This window comes from Carlito syrichta, unplaced genomic scaffold, assembly GCF_000164805.1.
Source record: "Carlito syrichta isolate Samal-C Ts95f unplaced genomic scaffold, Tarsius_syrichta-2.0.1 Scaffold317479, whole genome shotgun sequence".
NCBI lineage: Eukaryota > Metazoa > Chordata > Mammalia > Primates > Tarsiidae > Carlito > Carlito syrichta.
This window is the reverse complement of record NW_007261575.1, coordinates 676,229-697,255: the sequence shown is the minus strand read 5'-3', so window position 1 is coordinate 697,255 and position 21,027 is coordinate 676,229. Positions and strand designations below refer to the sequence as shown.

The 21,027-nt window shown below is 35.5% G+C and overlaps 1 protein-coding gene across 1 annotated transcript in view; it reads left to right on the top strand.

Annotated features, from left to right (window-relative positions):
* The window catches only part of SMCHD1 (structural maintenance of chromosomes flexible hinge domain containing 1), a 144,605-nt gene that overhangs the window by 117,814 nt on the left and 5,764 nt on the right, over nt 1-21,027 (top strand). The window contains exons 38-47 of the mRNA XM_021707416.1: nt 968-1,094; nt 1,271-1,390; nt 2,513-2,598; nt 3,576-3,698; nt 6,708-6,898; nt 9,160-9,269; nt 9,535-9,605; nt 15,273-15,444; nt 20,439-20,597; nt 20,890-21,004. Coding sequence (XP_021563091.1) covers nt 968-1,094; nt 1,271-1,390; nt 2,513-2,598; nt 3,576-3,698; nt 6,708-6,898; nt 9,160-9,269; nt 9,535-9,605; nt 15,273-15,444; nt 20,439-20,597; nt 20,890-21,004 — 1,274 coding nt within the window. The remainder of the gene's footprint in view (nt 1-967; nt 1,095-1,270; nt 1,391-2,512; nt 2,599-3,575; nt 3,699-6,707; nt 6,899-9,159; nt 9,270-9,534; nt 9,606-15,272; nt 15,445-20,438; nt 20,598-20,889; nt 21,005-21,027) is intronic.

Sequence of the window (21,027 nt, the reverse complement as noted above, 5' to 3'; positions counted from 1 at the left end):
ATTTACAAAGCAGCATTTGGAGATATATTCTTTGCTGTATTATAGATAATTGTTTACAATGTTTAAACATACTATAAGTGCTTACCACTCAATGAATAGTTACCATAGTATTGCATATCTATACTGTGCATAGATTTTTAATATTGCTATCTATTATGCATTCACATGAATTGAGCAAATCAAATTAAATGCTGAAAGCAAGTTGATAAATATGTTACTTTTAAAATGTAAACTTGTGTTACATTTATGTAAAAACCATTGAAAATAGCTTTCAGAAACCACAGTTGGAGATTGGTTTAATGGTGGGCTTATATTCTGTATTCTCTGGAAAAAAAAAGAATTGTCAGCTAAAATGTATAATTTTATAGGTTGACCTACAGGGTTGTATTGATTTAGTTTTTTTTAAGAGTGTTACTTCTTTGTAAATTGAAGTATATCAAAAGGTTTTTTTATGCATTAATGAAAAATACAATTAAAAATAAATATCTTAGAGCTTCCCACAACCTCTTGTTCTGTCACCTGGGACTGGTGGGTCGACTTCCATGGTAACAGCTGTAACTTAAACTCAGCGTTGGGCTTTGTGATTGTTTTTATAACTTTCACATCATCAGCTATTTCACACTGCTTCAACTTAAAGGTTGGACTCAAGAAGATTTTACAGGTCGAGATATAATTGGCTGTTGATATTTCTGGTATAAAGGAAAGGTTCTTTTTCTTATAATTTTCCATTATATCTAAATTTCACATATTGATAAGATCATTGGGATTTCAAACCAATATTAAAAGGTAAAAAGTTTTATATCTTGGGTGGTGGTTGTGATAGTTTAGTGAATGTTATGGATCAGCCTATGCCTTTAAAATTAACCACATATTTGAAAACAGAATATAATGAGATATATAACATTTACATATTGAAAAATATATTTTTAATTGTGGTTTTTTTCCTACTCTTTTTTAATTTACACAGAGTCTAGTGCTGGCAGAAAGTAGTCCTGGGAAGGATAGTACTGAATATTTTATTATATTTGAGCCTCGGCTACCACTTTTATCAAGAACATTAGAACCATATACCCTACAATTTATGTTTTACAATGGTAAGTTTCTAGGAAAATTGATAGCTAAACTCTGTTGTTAGTGATACTTTAGATGAACCTTGTTTTGCTTTCCACTAACATAGTGTTTATTAGTTGTCTAATTGTGTTATGGCATATTATAGAAAAGTCACAGATTTTAAATTGTTTAAAGTAAATTATCTGAATTTTTTTCTTAGATGTTAAGAAGCAGCAACAAATGGCAGCACTTACAAAAGAAAAGGACCAGTTATCTAAGTCTATTGTCATTTATAAAAGTTTATTTGAAACTAACCGGCAACTTCTTGATGAAATGAAATGTAAGTAATTTTGTATTCAAAGACAGTAAAAATTATGCTGTTTGGGAATGGTGAGGCAGAAGGTGAGACCGTGATACACAGACATGCATCTACTTTCCTAAACTACAGGTAAAATGCAGAATGCTACAGAAAGTTGGGAATGACTTATTCTTGAGTCATTCCACAGAATGTTTACTGTAATTTTTAATAATGTTTGTGTACAATTAAAAAACAAGTATTTTCTGAGTTGTGTTCTATCATCTTTTCCCTTTTCATTTGTCAGGTTTTTTTTGGTTTTTGTTTTTTTGTTTTTTGCTACAGTTTTTGATTTTGTGTTAGTTACATAGTTAAAAGTTTTTGTCAGTTAACCAACATATATTTATTGCTTGAATCAAAGTTTTACTTTTATATATCTGTACAAGATCAAGGGTATTTAGAGTATAATAGGAGCTAAGTTTAGTAATTAGATAATATCATTTGTATAGCACTAAAATTGTTTTTATAAAATCTTACTGGGTTCTAAGAACAATTTTGTGCAGTTATGTATAAATTGTGTATAGTCATGTGGATTCAAATTAAATAATTTAAATTCCAAGATTATTAGGAATTTACAGCATATCATAATATGTAACCCTTAGCTGCATTTTGTTTTTCATTTTTATAATTGAGTCTTAGATTTATAGTTTAATTTTGAATTTCTAAAGTAGTTACCTGTTTATTTTCATTTTAGCATCAGACATTAAAACGAAAAAAAAAAGGAATTAAAAATTAGGTGTTTTGGCTAGGTGTAGTGGTTTAAGCCTGTAATCCCAGCACTTTGGGAAGCCAAGGCGAGAGGATTGCCTAAGCCCAGGAGTTTAAGACCAGCCTGGGCAATTTGGTGAGACCTCGTCTCTACCATAAATCAAAAAATTAGCTGGGTGTGGTAGCGTGGGCCTGTAGTTTCAGCTACTTGGAAGACTGAGGCGAAAGGATTGCCTGAGCCCAGCAGGTTGAGGCTGTGGTGGCCATGAGCATGACACTGTACTCCAGCCTGGGCAACAGAGTGAGACTCCAACTCAAAAATATATGTGTAGGTATTTTTTGAAAACTATATTTTGCAGGCTATCAGAAATTGATGCCTTTTTTTTTTTTTAATTTTAGGCCAAGTTGAAGAAGCAAGATTAAAAGAAGCCCAATTGAAAAATGAACTAAAAATACATAATATTGACATTCCTACAACACAGCAGGTACAGTTTCCAAGTGTACATGAAATTTGTTTTATTAAATTTTTAAAGTTTTATTCATATGTTATTAGGAATCCCATGGGTACCATTGTTTTGAGGTACAAAGACATGTGCATTATAGTCGTCACTTGCTAGACATTAAAAGGCTAACAGTGATAGAGTGCTTTTTTCAAAGAAATTTACCGGTTGTATATTTATTATAATGACACCAATAAATGCAGTTCATAATACATAAACTCAAGAACTGTGTTGAAAAATGCTGCATAACCATTATACATGGTGGTAAACAAAAGAAAGGAACAAAAAGCAATATGGATCTTATAAAACTTACATTCTTTTATATGTGTAATTTTAAAGAAAAAAACCAGCCAGGCTCGGTGGCTCAACCTGTAATCCCAGCACTTTAGGAGGCCGAGGTGAGTGGATTGCTTGAGCCCACGGGTTCGAGACCCACCTGGGCAACTTGGTGAGACCTCGTCTCTACAATAAATCAAAAACTAGCCAGATGTGGTAGTGCATGTCAGTAGTTCCAGCTACTTGGAAGGCTGAGGCAAAAGGATCGCCAGAGCCCAGCAGGGATGAGACTCTGACTCAAAAATAAATAAATAGATAGATAAATAAACAAATAAATAAAGAGAAATACTATTAAAGGTAGTGTATTTATACATTAAAAATTTTAAAAGTCAGTGAAATAGAAGCATTATATTACTATAACTAGTTTGTCCTGTTTCTTTTTTTTAACTTTTAAATTTTTTATTTTAAAGATGTGGGATACAATTCAGGGTTAAGTATGCAAATGTTCATTATGTAGGTATCCTTGTTGATGAGGTATGCCCCCCGCACCTGTGTCTTTTTAAGCAATGACTACTTATTAACTGTTTTTGAGTTATCCAAGTTGTTGACTTTTCTCTGCTATCTTTATGGGTTGCCCAATAAAAAAGTAATTGGCCTTCCAGTTAATTTTTTTTTATAAATTACAGTTGCCACACATTGAAGCACTCTTGAAAAGAAAGATATCAGAACAGGAAGAACTAAAGAAAAAACCTAGAAGATCATGTACTCTTCCAAACTATACCAAAGGCAGCGGAGATGTTTTGGGAAAGGTTTGTGTTTAAGACTTTTAAGAGGCAGTACATTTTATTTTCTTGTTTTGTTTAAAATGTATCGTCTATAAGTGACATAACAAGAGTGTCAGCTTCTTTAATTTTTTATGTTTTTCCAATAAAGTGCCCGATCACATTTCCATAGTAGGGATTTGGCAGAGTTTAAAACTGAAATCTTAATATTACTGTTTAGTGCTGTGGCAGAAGTGGTTAACATGTCTTAGTTCAAGACTTGTTTTCTTAAAGATGCTTTCAGGTCATACAGTTTTATAGGTAGCCAGGACCTTTATAGATGAGCCAACAGAAGAGGGAGAAACACCAGAATTCTTCTGAGTTCTGAGCCTAATGATGTTAATGGATTCTAGAATATTCCTAGAACTTAAGAAAAAGCAACAACAAACAAAAAGTTTTCCTGCTTATTTGCTGCTAAGAGAAAGCATGCTGTACTTCCTTCTGTTGTTTTTTTCTTTCTCTTTGGTTTTGCCTTTTGTTAAATAAATTGTATTTTCATTTTTATCATACCATTATTCAACCATGAACATTCTACTTCTATTTTTCTGAATCAGAACTTCTTGTTTGCAACTGTTAGTAAGTTCTTTAATTGACTTTGCTTTTTATCTTCCTACATCTTTTATTATCAGCTGCATTTTTCCTGACACCTTCATTGTTTAATTGTGGTGCAGTTTGTAAATTTGCTCGATGTTGCACAGCTAGCAAGTGAAAAAGCCAGGGTTGAAATCCTAGGCAGTCTGACTCCAGAGTCTGTGCTTACAGTCTATGTACTGCCTGTGTTCTACTTTAATAACCACTCTGTGGACTATTTGTAGTATTTCTTGCTTATCATGAAGAAATTGAAGCTTAGGGAACTTAAATAACTTGGTAAGACAGAGGCAGAGCTTAGTGACTCCAGGTCTCTCAGACTCTAAATCCATGGTAGTTCCTTTATATACTGTCCCCTAACTTCATAATTTCACTGCATACTGAAAATAGAGGGTAATGTGCAGCAGTGTTCATGACCATAGCCGTGTTATATTGTTACTCAAACCTCAGATCTGCACATTGAAGAATTAAGGGTGTAAATTCATAACTTAGGAAATGGAATGCTGATATATAATGTTTTCAAATGATATTCTTCAGAACCAATTTTTAGAAAAAAGCAGTTCTGTGATTCTAAACATGTAAATATTCTGGTTTCCACATTTTAATAGACAATATTTTTATACAATATGTAAGATTTTTACCAAACTATAAAATAAATTTTAGCAAGGGAAATAAATTTTTAAATTTCCTGGCCAGGCACACTGGCTCACACTTGTAATCCCAGCTGAGGTGAAAGAATTGCTTGAAGTCAGGAGTTCAAGACCAGCCTAGGCAACACAGCGAGACCTCGTCTCTACAAAAAAATAAAAAAGCTAGCTGGTCATGGTGGTGTGTGCCTGTAGTTCATGGTGGTGTGTGCCTGTAGTTCCAGCTACTCAGGAGGCTGAGGTGAAAGGAAGGATAGCCTGAGCACAGGAGGCCAAGGCTGCAGTGAGCCTGGTTGATACAGTGAGACGCTGACTCTAAATAAATAAATAAATAAGTCCCCTGTTAAATTATTTCCTATTACATGTCTTAAAAATCTGGGGAAAATCTTTGAAACTTCATTTTATATGGTTTCTCCTATGTCCCCTCAAAAGTGCAAACCCTACCAATACCAGGAAGATAAAACTTTCCAGCCCTTCCACATCATCCTTAGTCTTTTCCCTTGCTTCCTTTAAAAAAATACAATCTTCTTGGCATTTATCCTAAAACTAGAATAAATAATCATGGAAATACAGTAGGAACAAGGGAAGGTTTTTCCTATCCAAACCTCACAGTGCATTTATTCTTAACATTGCACATACCTCAGTTAACTTAGATATTTTTGTCTTTTCCTCCTTAATAGCAAATATCTTGAAATCCCATTCCTAATTGAGGAAGACTTAGTATCAGTTTTAAGATTCTTTGATTCAATAAAACACAAATGTAGTTATGATTAATATACCCTTCTAAATAGGTTTTGCTTCAATGCTGTAGTATTTCTTTCAGAAGACATAAATGTCACAGATAATCATTTCTTCTGCTTACATTCAGTTTGCCTCTGCTAGTCCTTCTTTCATCAGCTAGAATATGTTTTTCATCTTTATTTACATGTACTAGTTTTTTGTTTTTTTTTTTTTGCATGTCTCTTATATTTCTTCTACTAACTTCTAGAATTGGAATAAAAGGGTAGGTATTATGATGTTTCTAACAGTGACACACAGCATACTTATCGCTAGGGCAGGTTTGTTCTTCCAGATCAGACAAGAATAAAGGGTAGACATAATCATGCTCAGATCATGCTCACATAATGAATGAGGTTTTGATACTGGCCACAGTATTCCAGCTTTGGACTTTGAGCAGGAATGCTCATGATTGAAGCAAAGATTTGTAAACAGGAGAGGAATTATTTATCCTAAGTTCCAAAGAAATGTCCCTAGAAACAGAAGAAACAATGCTTATTTGTGATGTTTAGACTTGTTTTCTGAAAGACTATAATATTGGAGTTAAATATTAACTTAAAAGGGAAGGGTATATTAACTGTAACTATATTTATGTTTAGTTGAATTTTAGCATTACGTCAGTTATTTTATGTGTATATTATTTAAATGTAGTTTATGATTATTTTATCAGGAAGATACATCTCATTTATAGAGACATTAAAATGTGGGGAAAGTATATCTTTAATTAGCTGATAACATTCCTAATATTTTTATTTGCTCACTTACAAATTGAGTTTAATCTGTGGAAAATTTCCAAATCTAACAGGATAGACAGTTTTATTATATTCAAGTCAGTAAGATTTTACAAGAGAATTTATTTTTAATTTATGTTTTTCTGCAAAGTGCTTTTTGTTATTTAGGCTTGGACTTTTAAAGTATTCAATATTAAACTTTTACTTATGTATTTTAAATTTTTTTACTTGATTTTTTTAAAAATCGATTATAGATTGCCCATCTAGCACAAATTGAAGATGATAGAGCTGCAATGGTTATTTCCTGGCATCTGGCAAGTGACATGGACTGTGTAGTCACCCTAACCACGGATGCTGCACGTCGTATCTATGATGAAACCCAAGGTCGCCAGCAAGTGTTGCCCCTTGATTCTATTTATAAGAAGACTCTTCCTGATTGGAAAAGGTTAGAAAAAAAGTAAAGGGGTGATCTTTTTTCTGAAATATATTACCTAGTTTTTATCAGTTCTGAATTTAAAAATGATTTCTCTAAAAGATATGTAAAACAAACTGAAAAGTGACTTGAATTATCTACATTATTGTTTTCATCTCAAATGATCATATTTCATTAATATCAGTATTGTAGTATATTTGATTATGTATGCTGGCTGTGTTTTATTTTCCAATCAAATGTTATTTATATACGTGATGCAGACATAGAAATACATGCACATACAAACCCATAGCATATCTTTGGTCTTTACTACAGAAAGGATGGAAAGATATTATTACTTATAAAATGAATTTGAAACACCTTTATTTCATGTAAGGCTAGAGATGCATATATTTTGTCCTGTTTATGTCCTGTGAAAATAAGCCATCATTAAGGTAGAGAGGGTTTGTTGGCTTGGTCATCCACAAATATTGGAACTGCCAGTTGCAGAGTTGACATGTGAGAGACCGTCTTGTTGGATATTTCATCCTTACATTAACATAAATCTAGTTTCTTTAAGTAACTGTTTCCTCATTTACTTTTCAAAATGCATTTTTAGAGAATAACCATGGAAACTAATTAGGCATTTTTAGCATGTGTTTTTAAAATATTTTATGTGTACTCTGATTATGCCTATCCCTCAAGATATACCTGAAAACACTGGAAGTAAATACTAACCAAAAAATAAAAATGTTTAAGAGACTGGGCACGGTGGCTCACACCTGTAATCCCAGCACTTTGGGAGACTAAGGCAAGAGGATTGTCTGAGCCCAGGAGTTCAAGATCAGCCTGGGCAACTTGGCAAGACCTTGTCTCTACAGTAAGTCAGAAAAATTAGCTGGGCATAGTGACATGGGCCTGTGGTTTCAGCTACTTGGAAGGTTGAGGTGGAAGGATCACCTGAGCCCAGCAGGTTGAAGCTGCGGTGACCATGAGCATACAACTGCACTCCAACCTCAGTAACAGACTCTGTTATATAAATATGTTTATTTATATATGTATGTGTATATGTGTGTGTGTGTGTATGTATATATTAAAACAGTGTTTGCCAATAATTTTCTCAGATTCCTAAAACAAAGCTTTGCAAATGTAACTGCAAAGGAGTAGGGACTTGGAAGAGAATGGGACTCATATTAAGTCTCCTGTGTCAGTAAACTAACATGTTTTTTCATTTTATAAATCTGAAAATAGATTGTGGAAACAGCTGGGAGTTGAACTCAAAACTGTCAGATTGTAAAATCTCCCAGCCTGCAATTAGCACCCATTTTAAACAGCATGGGAAATCTTAACAGATCATAATTACTGTGTTGATAAAGGTAATACCTTTTTTTTTTTTTTTTTTTTAAGAGACTGAGTCTCACTCTGTGACCCAGACAAGTGCAATAACTAGTCACTTGTGCAGTGGCTAGTCACTGGTGCAATCATAGCTTGCTACAGCCTTAAACTCCTGGGCTCAAGCAGTTCTTTTACCTCAGCCTCCCTAGTAGCTGGGACTACTGGCATACATCACCACACCCTAATACTTTTTGTGAGAAGATTTTTTTTCTTCTAGGAGGGCTTTTTTTATCTCTGTAATCCCTAAAGACCAAGTTAAGAATCTGATTTAGGGAAACTATGAATTTGGTATTTAGTGTTAACATTTGATCTAGAAACTAATTATCCTCCCTGTTCCTGGTATTCTCCCGCTTAATGGGATTGTGTTAACTATGTGGAAGGGAAAGTCCCTGACACTCCAGTCAACTATCATCTCTGAAATGTCATTATTATCTATGGGATTCAGTTACTCCTTCTATTAGGTGGGAGGGAACAGGGAGCCTGGGTACATAGAGCTGCCTCTTCCATGTGTCTCAATCTTGGACCTTACCCCTTCCTTTACCCATGCTGTGGCCACTCTTCATGTGGGCAGCTATATCATTGACCTCCTTATTTGGAACCAGCTTTAGATGCTGCTTTTCTTCTCTCCTTGTCAAATAAAACTACAATTAGCTTATATTATTAATACAAATTAAGGGTAATAGTACAGAAAAAAACAAGCAGATATTTTTAAGTGGTAAATATTGTTTTCATTTCTAAGAATATAAGAGGTGATCATTTAGGCGTATCACTTGTCCTGGATTGGGTGTTGATTATGTGATCAAAATGATATGCAGTATAGTTATGTTTCTCATACTTTTTTAAAATTAAAAGTTATATGGACTTTGTTTTATACCTTTAAAACAATTTTTTTAATTTAGGTCTCTACCTCATTTCCGAAATGGAAAATTATATTTTAAACCCATTGGAGATCCTGTCTTTGCCCGAGATTTGTTAACGTTTCCAGATAATGTAGAACATTGTGAAACAGGTAAAGGACATTATGATGGCTTTATTTGGTAAAGATGCTAAATTTATGATACAGATCTATAAATTACTATGAAAATTTATGTTTTAGCATAAAAGTGATCATTGTATTAATACTGAATTTTATTATTTTTTCCTGTTAGAGGAAAGTTGAATGAGATTATAATAAATGTTAGTATTCTTTAAAAGAAAGATTTGTAGTGTATACTATATTTTAATGACCAAAGAAAATACCATAATTTTGAAAATTTATATATTGACTTTTTTAGTATTTGGTATGCTGTTAGGAGATACCATTATTTTGGATAATCTGGATGCAGCTAATCATTATAGAAAAGAGGTATGTATTTGGTTTTTTTGGTTTTTATTTGTAGGCTCTAATTTTAACATATGTTTTTTAAATTCCCTATGTTAGAACCCTATATAGAAATCACTTCATTTGCTAATATATATACAAATATATATATGCTAATATATATACAAATAATTAAGTAGCCTTGTCAAAACCAATTTAAATTATGCAAATTGATAAGTAACATAAAAGTAAGCAAAATATATGAATGAATGGGCCAAGGTGCAAATTTAAAAGAGGTATGTTTTTGGGCTTTGAGATTGTCCCAGACTCAAAATGATAACTGAATTGGTAACGGTATTGGTGGATAATTTTGGTGGAGTGTAATTTTATGTAGCCTTTTTGTATTAGTTTGCTAGGACTGCCATTACAAAGTACCACAGAGTAGGTGACTTAAATAGTAGAAATTTGTTGACCCACAGATATGGAGGCTTGGGGTCCAAATTCAAGGTGTCAGCATGGTTAATTTCTTATGAGTACTATGAGTGAAGATTCTGTTCCAGGCCTCTCCCTGCCTTGTAGATAGATAATCTTCCCATCTCTTCACATCTGTATGTGACTGTATCCAAATCTCTCCCTCCTTATATAAGGATACTGGTTATATAGGATTAGGACCCACTGCAGTGACCTCATATTAACTTTATTACCACAGTAAAGACCCTGTTTTCAATTAAGGTCACATTCTGATGTGCTGGGGGTTAGGACTTTAACATGTGGGTTTTGGGGGAACACAATTCCGTCCATAGCACCTTTGGAGGGCAGTTTGGCAGTATATGTGCTACAGTTATTTATTGCTACATAGCAAACACTCTAAAAGTAGACTAAAGAACACAAAACATTAGTTCTCTTATCTCTGTGGGTTTCTTCAAGTGGCATTGGCTAGTTGCACTGGAGCTCCACAATGCCTCCCTTACATGACTGGCTGTTGGTGCCAGTTGCCATCTGGCAAGCCAGGTGGTATTGGCCAGGGGCTCAGTTTGGGCTGTTTGCTAGGGTTATTATTCTCACCCACCAGGGCGGGATAGAGTAGGATAATGCTATTAAGAGGTTTAGGTCAACCAGGCGCAATGATTCAAGCCTGTAATCCCAGCACTTTGGGAGGCTGAGGTGAGAGGATTGCCTGAGCCTGCAGGTTCGGGACCAGCCTGGGCAACATAGTAAGACCATGTCACTGCATTTTAAAAAATCAAAAAATTAGCCAGGCGTGGTAGCACCCACCTGTAGTTGCGGCTACTTGGAGGGTAAGGCAGAAGGATTGCCTGAGCTCAGCAGGTCAACACTGGGGTGGCCATGAGTGAGCCACTGTACTCCAGCCTGAGTGACAGAGTGAGACTCCAACTCAAAAAAAAAGGTTTAGAAGTCTTTTTTTGTCTAGCTAGAAGAATCTAGGAGGGCAGTAGTTTAAATCTTTCTGAGGTCTTCTTACAAAGGGACATCTTTGACTTGATTCTGACCCTGAGGCCACATTTTACTGGCAGTACACTAGATTTTATTCTAGCCAATATCTGTAAATAGTGTATTCTAGAATTATGGGGACCTTAGGAGTCATCTAGTCTCAGACTACAGATGAGAAGCCTTAAATTCAAAACAAATAATAGAGAGAGAGTGGGGTGTAGTGGCCCATACCTGGCACTAGGCGCAGTGCACTGAGGGTTATACAAAGATGAACTAGACAAATCAGATAGCCATAAGAAACGCCAACTGAGATGAACTAAAATGCTATGTCAGGCACCTATCTTAATGAACTGGCAAGAAAGTAAAGATTCTAAGTGGAGATGGGAACCCAGAGACATAAGCAAAACACCAAAGTTGAAGTGGGAATCCGGAGAGATAAAACACCAAATAAAGCCTGATTTTTACCTTGAGAACACTGGCTAAACTAACTGAACTTGAGCCTCAGTTTTCACTCCCTTGAGGGGCAGGAGAGTAAGAAACAACCCAGGGCTCTAACCAACATGGATTATCTGGTAGCTTGGACTCCCAGTCTAGTGGGCTAAACTTTGGTATAAGGGTAAACAAAGCAATTAACCTGCCACCTTCATCTCAACTCCAACTGCTTCTGGGGACTGTCAGAAAACTCTTTCCCTTGAACCTTGGCACTAAATGGAAAAGTTTAAAAAATTTAAACATTTTTCTAGCATAAACAAATTGGCCCTAATGTTTGTTTGTAACCTGCATTATACTACCTGGATATTCTGAAAAACATCAAGGTAAACATTTGGTTTCAGGTACTAGACCGGTAATGTCTTTAGATACCTATTGAAGCAAATATAGATTATTTCTGGAGGAATTCACCTTTACTTTATAACTGAAGTAACTTCCATATTGAAAATGAGAGCAGTGCCAGGCATGGTGATTCATACCTGTCATCCCAGTACGTAGGGAGGCAGAGGTGGGAGGATCACTTGAGCCCAGGAGTTCAAGCAATATAGCAAGACCTCATCACTAGAAAAAAATTGAAGGGAAAAAATAATAGCCTATAGTCCCAGCTACTTGGGATGCTGAAGCAGGAGGATTACTTGAGCCTAGGTTTGGAGGCATAGGAAATATTTGGAGAATTAATGGCTGAAGACTTCTTTTTTATTTGGATCGGGATCTCACTGTCTCCCAGGCTGGAGTGCAGTGGCATGCTTATGACTCACCACAGCCTCAACCTCCTGGGCTCAGGTTATCCTTCTGCCTCAGCCTCCCAAGTATTTGAAAGTACAGGTACACACTATTCCTCTGGCTTTTTTTTTTTTTCTTGGTAGAGGCAAGGGCTGGTCTCAAACTTCTGGACTCAAGCAATGCTCCCGTCTTGGCCTCCCATAGTGCTGGTATTACAGTCATGCGCCACTGCACCTAGCCTGAAAACTTCTTAAGATTTATGAAAAATACCGTTGCTAGCTTCAGGAAAATGCTATAGCACAAATGTAACAAAAACAGGAATACTATTTGTTCTTCATAATTGATACAGCATGTTTTGATTAATTTGCTTCCAGATTTTTGAATGGAGTCACATGTCACTTTACCAATCATAGCATTTTACAGTTCTTCTGAGAACAGGCACTTATGATATCCCTTGGTAACATTGTTAGGTTTCAGTTAGTCTTTGTTCTTGTTCTCTTTCTACATTCTTCATACCATTTCTACTACTTTAGCTCTTTGTTGATTCTACCCCTTGCCTAGTCCCTACAGCAGTTGTGAATAAATACCGCCCAGAATTGCAATGCTGATGTTTACTCTGAATTTGCAAATGCTGTCATGACTTTCTTGTCCTAATAGTGTACTTAGTGAGGTAGAATCATGATTTTAAGAGAAAATTGAAAGACATTCCATGAAAGTAATATTTGTAGAATTGTTATAAAAGAAAAGCTAAAGTGTCCGTCCACCGTAACTTTCTTCTCCCATATTGTCAGTCTTTTAACAACAGAATAAAAACATCTGTGCATTTGAGTATGTTTGTTATTTAAGATCATATTAAATCCTTAAAATCATTGCCTGAATCCTGATAAATTGAAAGCACATAAAGTCAGGTTGTATTTTTATTGCTTACCTTTAGAAAACATTAGCAATCCAAACCAAAACTAAGAAATTAAGGTGCAGTTATTTCTTTTATTGAAACAAGTAATTTTTGAATTTGCAAATACTAACTTTACCAAAGAATTCACCACAGGATTTCTTCAAATAGTCACCCCCCCCACCTTTTTGAGTAGCAGCCTCACTCTGTTGCCCAGGCTGGAGTGCAGTGGCACGCTCACAGCCTACTGCAGCTTCGACCTGCTGGGCTCAGTCAATCCTTCTACCTCAACCTTCCAAGTAACTGGAACTACACGCCCCCGCTACCATGCCCAGCTAACTTTTTTATTTATTGTAGAGGCGAGGGCTCACCAAGTTGCCCAGGCTGGTCTTGAACCCCTGGGTTCAGGCAGTCTTCTCACCTCTGTCTCCCAAAGTGCTGGGATTACAGACGTGAGCCACTGTGCTCTGCCCAAATAGTCATCTTTATTATATTTATCGTATATAATTCAGAGATTATAACATTCCAGTATTGAATTTGACTAGATATTTCTACATGTTGTTAGATTATAATGTTCTTCTTCAATTATTTATTAATGCATATATTGTATTTTTTGTATGATGTGCCATAATTTATTTACGTGCCTTAATGAGACATGCAAGTTTGTTATTTTTCTTTTTCTTTTTTTGAATTGAAGTCTCACTCTGGAGTACAGTGGTACAATTAAGGCTCACCGCAGCCTCAATCTCCTAAGTAGGGGAACTACAGCTACATGCCACCACACCCAGTTAATTTTTTATTTTTTTGGTAGATACAAGGTCTTGCTATGGTGTCTGATCTGTTATTGAACTCCTGAGTTCAAGCAATCTTCCTGCCTCGGCCTCCCAAACTGTTGGGATTACAGAAACCATGCCTGGACCATTTTTAAAACAATGTTTCAGCCAGGCTCAGTGGCTCAGCCTGTAATCTCATGCTTTGGGAGACTGGGGTGAGTGGATTGCCTGAGCCCGCAGGTTTGAGACCTCATCTCTACAATAAATCAAAAAACTAACTGAGTATGGTAACACGCGCCTGTAGTTTCGGCTACTTGGAAGGCTAAGGCAGAAGGATCACTGGAGTGCCCAGCAGGTCGAGGCTACGGTGGCTGGGAGCGTGCTACTGCACTCCAGTCTGGGCGACAGAGTGAGACTCCCACCCAAAAAAACAAAAACAAAAACAAAAAACAACAGTGTTTCAGTGCACATTGTTCATGTCTGTGATTTTTTTCCCCAGATTAAAGTTTTAGAAGTGGAATTGCTGGGTCATAAAGAATGTTAAACTTTTTAACACTTATCATATTTTATTTGAGAAGGGCTGTCCCAGAGCAGATGAGTACAAGAAGGCCCTTTCTCCATAGTCCCCATAAAATTGTGTATGTGTGTCTTAACATTCTGAGTAGTGAAGATATCTCATTTGAATTCCACTTCTGTGGTTACCAATGAGGTTTAACTTTTATTTTTTATGTTTCCTGGAACTTTTATACAAGAACATTCTTATAGTTCACAAACTACTAAATCCAGTGCTTTTCTTTTATTCTGTCTTCTCTGAAGAATTTAGTTCTTGACTAGCTTTTTTTCCTTCTCTTTCCATGACTTTGACTTTTCTACTTGATTCTAATTGCCTGGACTCTCAGATAAATACACTTTTCTTCTATAATAGTATTGTCCTCAGAAGATTCAGTCCTGTGCTTTTCAGTCTGTATTTTCTTCAGTGTAATATTAGCATTTTGCTAAGCTTTGGTCATCTAAAAAGCTTGTATCTAACAAATGAGGCTGGATTGGTGATGCTGCCCTGATACTTTACTGCCGTAGGCTCAGAAGCTTGGGGCTCTCTGGCTTGTCTTCCTTCCTCTTATCAAACAAGCTGTCAGTTTTACTTTTTTTTCACTTGTGTTGTCACTGTTTTAGTTTAGGCTAACATTTGAAAAGTAGTCTAACTCATCTCCATGCCTCTGGATTTTTTCCTCCAGTTTATACTACATATAACTAGTTAGTAACTTTGTGAAAATACTACCTTGATCATGTCATTTCTAATCTTAGAAGCCTTAAATGATATTTCTTTTCTTGAAGCAGATGAAATAGGTTACTCACTACTTAATATTTATTTAATTAAAATAGGTTGTTAAAATTACACACTGTCCTACACTGCTGACCAGAGATGGAGATCGAATTCGAAGTAATGGAAAGTTTGGGGGACTTCAGAACAAAGCTCCTCCGATGGATAAGCTTCGAGGAATGGTATTTGGAGCTCCAGTCCCAAAACAGTGCCTGCTCCTAGGGGAACAAATAGGTAAGAAGAATAAGTACTTAAATAGAAGTGTCTCAGTGGACTTCCTTCTTTTATTTTAGGACTTGTGTGTTGAGATTCTAACATGAAAAATTAACCAGTAACAAATAAAAATAATATAAGATGATTTTGTCCCGTATCTTCAGCTTTTTAATATCTGGTAGTTTAGAGTTATGTAGACAGTAGGTTTCCTCTCACATTTTTGTTGTTCTTTTCTTAAAATAAAGAAAGTGCTACGCCAAGCATTGTGGCACATGTCTTGAGTCCCAACTACTTGGGAGGATTGCTTGAGCTCAGGAGTTTGAGACCAGCCTGGGCAGCATAGCAAGGCCTCATCTCTACAAAAATAAAAAATAAAAATAAATTAGCTGAGTATGGTGGTGTGTGCCTATAGTCTCAGCTACTTGAGAGGCTGAAGTGGAAGGATCAGCTGAGCCTGGTAGTTTGAGTCCATGGTGTGCCATGATCATGCCACTGCACTCCAACCTGGATGACAGAGTGAGGATCTACCTCAAAAATAAATAAATAAGTAATGTGTGTATTGTATACAGATACACACATATTTCTACAGCTGGCAAGTTGATCCTTAATTACAAAGGAAAATAAACATTCAAGAATAGCTCAGAAAAGAGACATCTGCTTCTGACCAAGGTGGAGTACCATGCATGAAACAAACAAACAAAAGCTCTTAACAAAATATACGAAAGAATATTTTTTAAGACTTTGGATATCAAGTAGAGAAGAACAGTGTTCCATGAGTAATGGGAATCAAATGAATTAGCCCTATGATTCCCTCAGTTTACTGCCTGGAGAGATTTTTCAGACTGTATAGAATAGACAGGTCGACGGTCTCTCAAAGTTGAGAGTCCAGGGGAGTCCAGAGTTGAGAGGTTGGGAGTCCAAGGGTGGCAGGACAGCGAGAGCTCATAGGACAGGTTACTGGAGAGGTGAGAACTGCTTAGAAAGAGCTGTGGAGATGCAGAGGGTCTCCCTCCAGTCACCAGCTGAGTACTGCTTAGTGCATGTGAGAAAACCACCCAAGGCCAGAAAAGAGCCACCCTACAAAGGAAGCAGTAATCAGAACTCATAGTTTAGCTTTATAATTATATATTATTTCCAAAATATTTATTGAATGGTAAAATCTGAGCTATACTTATTAAGAACTAAGATAGTCTCAAACATTCCCCATCATTTACTCCTTTAAACTTTACCAGTAAAGTATAAAATACTTCAGTTAAGAATATTCCTTAAAAGATAAAATTTGGCCAGGCATGGTGACTGAAGCCTGTAATCCCAGCACTTTGGGAGACTGAGGCGAGAGGATTACCTGAGCCCAGGGGTTTGAGACCAGCCTGGGCAACTTGGTGAGACCTCGTCTACAATAAATCAAAAAATTAGTCGGATATGGTAGCACATGCCTGTAGTTCCAGCTGTTTGGAAGGCTGAAGTGGAAGGATCACCTGAGCCCCAGCAGGTCAAGGCTGTAGTGACCGTGAGTGTGCCACTGCACTCCAGCCTGGGTGACAGAGTGAGACTCCAACTCAAAAATAAATAAAATTTGTCTTTAAAAAAAAAAAAAAAAAAAAAGCAATAGTACAGTCATGTGCTGCATGACATTTTGGTCAACAACAAATTGCATGTAAGACAGTGGTCCAATAAGATTATAATGGAGCAAGTGACTTTTTCTATGTTCATGTACACAAATACTGTTGTGTTAACAGTTGCCTACTGTATTTAGTATTGTCACATGCCATACAGTTTTGGAGCCTCTGTACAGTTGACCATACCATATAGCCTCAGTGTGTTGTAAGCTCTATATACCCTGTAGGTTCATGTGTACTATGTTCATACAACAAACTAGCCTAATGGAGCATTTCTTAGAGCATTTCTGCATTGTTAAGCAGCACATGACTGTACAGGGTTTAGTGGTTTTCACTGTTTCAGACATCCACTGAAGGTGGACATATCCCCTGAGGATAAGGGGGGGACTGTTGTAATATACTATTTAGAATTATGACATCATCAAAATTATCAGCATTTTTATTATATGTCTATATTCTACAATATTATACATCTGGCCAGATTAGACATTACTTATACTTTATTATTTTCATGCTGAATTCTAATATTAAGCGCTCGAATTATCCATTTATTGCTTTTTTTTTAAAGTAAAGTCATTCTCAGTATTTTTATAAATAGTGACAGCAATTAGTTGAGTACTCTGGCTTTCAGGTAAAGGGTATTTTGTTTTGTTAAGAAAATAGAACAGTGTGATGATCTATCACTCTGCTTTGATTGTCAAAACATAGCCAGTCAGCCTTCTTTCATTTACACCCACCCTCTCACAATTTGCTTCTTTCCTCCTCTTCCTGGGTGAACTGTTTGAAACAAATCAAAACAGAAGTTTTGGTGTATTTTTTTTCATACTTTTTTCCCAGTCATAATTACAATTGACTTACAATTTTTTGCCAGTAAATTTCTTGAAATCATGTGGAACACGAAGTTAGAGAGAGCTAATTAGGAAAGTCGTTTACCCATCTAAGGGTTTAAATCTTTCAGTGGTGAGAAAGTTGCTTCAGCCTTCTAAAGCAACCCGTGTTTGGGCAGTCCTTAAACTCTTAACTAATAACAGCCCTTCAGATTACTTTGTGTTTTGGTATAATTTTTAGTAGCTTTGTTTGCATAGTCATCCTCCTGGGTACATTGAAATAACTTTCTTAATATGGAGAAGTGAAAGCATTGTAATTTGAGCTTTTTTCCTGTTATATGAACTAATTTTTTAAGTATTTTGTTGTTTACATCACAGTAAAACTTCATTAGTTTTTTTCCAGATCATTGAAATTTTCTGAAAATGTATATTTAATATGTCTAAAATCATTTATAAATAAATGTGACTTAAACTTTTTGACAAAATTTGATTAAATGAATTAGGAAAACACCATGAAGTTAGAGTTCATATACAAAATATTAGAGATTGATAAGTCATATGCAGCTGCTACTGTCTATCTTATGCATGAAATGTGAACCTTATGCATAAAATGTGCTGAACTTAATGGGAAATATTTGTTATTCCATCTTTTTGCTTATAAATAACACTACTGTTCTGTTAAAGCTTTTGAATACTAATTTATGGAATATTTAAGAGAGAAAAAAGGTGGACTCATACCTGTAATTCCCAGTACTTTGAGAGGCTGAGGTGGGAGGGTTGCTTGAGGCCAAAAGTTTAAGACTAGCCTGGGCAACATTGCAAGACTCCATCTCTACAAAAAATAAATATAAGTAAAAGAATAGAATATCATAACTAATTTATTATTTTAAGAAATAGAATTTCAACCTTTGATAACCTGAATTTTTATGTGTTATCTTTTGTATAAGGACAGTATCACTGGAGTTCCTGTTTGGACATAATTTTGTAACTTATTTACATACCAAAAGAATTTTAAGTATTACTTTATATACTTAGAAAACATTATGTGGAATTAGAAGTGCTATCAGGCTAGAAAACCAACCTTTTTAAAGAGAATTTTTGTTTTAAAATTCCTAGTAAGTCATAAAGAATAAGGAACATAGCATAGGATCCTTGTCATCACTCAATTACACATAGAGAATTTGTATGTAAAACACTGCTCTTGACACTTAAACTATAGAATATTTTATATTTAATGTATTCTGTACTCTTAAATAATTTCTTCCGCAGTTTTATATATAAACTGCTGTGTATGTTTGTTAAAAACTTGGGCATTTATATATCCATTCCCATGAATATTGATCATCTTTGTGTGTGACTAGAGTCTTAGATAGTAAATATTTTGGGTTTTGCAAGCCAAGTGGCAAAATCACGAATATTATTAAAGTATTTATATAACCATTTAAAATATAACAATTTAAAACAGGATAAACGATTCTTGGCCTGTGGACAGTAGTTTACTAATTCCTAGACTATAGTTGGTATTTAATATTTAGTGTCTAGTAAATCATCAGGTAGGCAATAATCTCAAACCTGAATAACATAATACATTTTTAGACAAAGTAATTTAAGGAAAGTTAAGTTTTTTGAAAGTTAAATAATCTTCTGAGTGTGTTTTTAAAAGAATTTTGTGTTTAAGATGATAGCCATGTCTGCTAAAAGAAGTGGATTTTGTTTTTTAACTGTACAAAGAATGAGAACAATCAATGAATTGCATCACAGCCAAGTTTGAACTATAGCATGCTCAATGTCACAGTTACACTTACAGATGTTTTTATTAGAAACCCTGTTACTCATCAGTTTTCCTTTGGGAAGCAGTAATTTTCTTACAGTTCAATATTTAAGCCATGTGCCTTCTCCCTGCCAAATTTGTCCATGTGGAATTAGAATGAATACTGAACATCAGACACTTAGTATCCTTAGTATCGGGATACAAACATTGGCTTGAGTGAGTGATCCAGTTGACAAAGCACTGTTATATAGAAAACTATTTCTTGGAGCAGAAATAAATGTAAGTCAAGCAATCAAAGAAAATTGAAGAGTCTTGTGCTGGAGTCTAAACTATGCTTGTTTATTTTATTTTTATTTAATTTTGTTTACATTGAATGTTTTATGGCTTTAAAAGTAGTTCCCAGCTGGGTGTGGTGGTTTATGCCTGTAATCCCAGCACTCTGAAGGCTGAGACGAGAGGATTGCTTGATCCCAGGAGTTCAAGACCAGCCTAGGCAACATAGTGAGACCTTGTCCCTATAAAAAATTAGCCAGGCATGGTGGTGCATGCCTGTAGTCCCAGCTGCTCAGGAGGCTGATGCAAGAGGATCACCTGAGCCCAGGGGGCTCTAGGTTGCGGTAAGCTGTGATTGTGCCACTGCACTCTAGCCTGGGCAACACAATGAGACTTCAACTCACAAAAAAAAGTAGTCCCACAAGTTACTATAGCACAATACCCAGTGTTGCTAATTCTTTTTCCTAAAAGATGAGTTTGGTACATTATCAGTAATTTAACCGAATGTCTTTGGTTTCTTTACAGAACTACTTCAGCAGTATCGTTCCACTGTGTGCAAACTGAATAGTGTGAATGAGGACTTTAACACTCAACTGGAATACCTTCGTACTCCAGATATGAAGAAGAAAAAGCAAGAGCTTGATGAACAAGAGAAAAATCTGAAACTAATAGAGCAAAAACTAGGTGAGTGCTTACTTTTTGTTAACTTTTTACTTTCTCTGTGTGGAAATAAGTATTTATGATGAGAAAAAGTCCAACTACAAAGAAAGAACACAAATGTTCCAGAACTTAAATCAACAGAAACTCTTAACCTCCATCTGATAAAGCGTTGTAAACTATTCTCTCACTGGGAATAATAAGAGGCATCATCAGCATTATTTATTAATTCTTTTTCTATAAATTAAGATATATTTGTTTTTCTCTCGTACAATCCCAGTGTGTTAAAGTTAATTTTGTACATTTTCCATCTTTACAGGTATGACTTCCATACGGAAGTGTAATGACTCATTGCATCATTCACCAAAGGTTGAGATGACAGATTGTCCAATTCCTCCTAAAAGAATGAGAAGAGAAGCTACAAGACAAAACAGGTGAGTCCATTATAATATGAAAA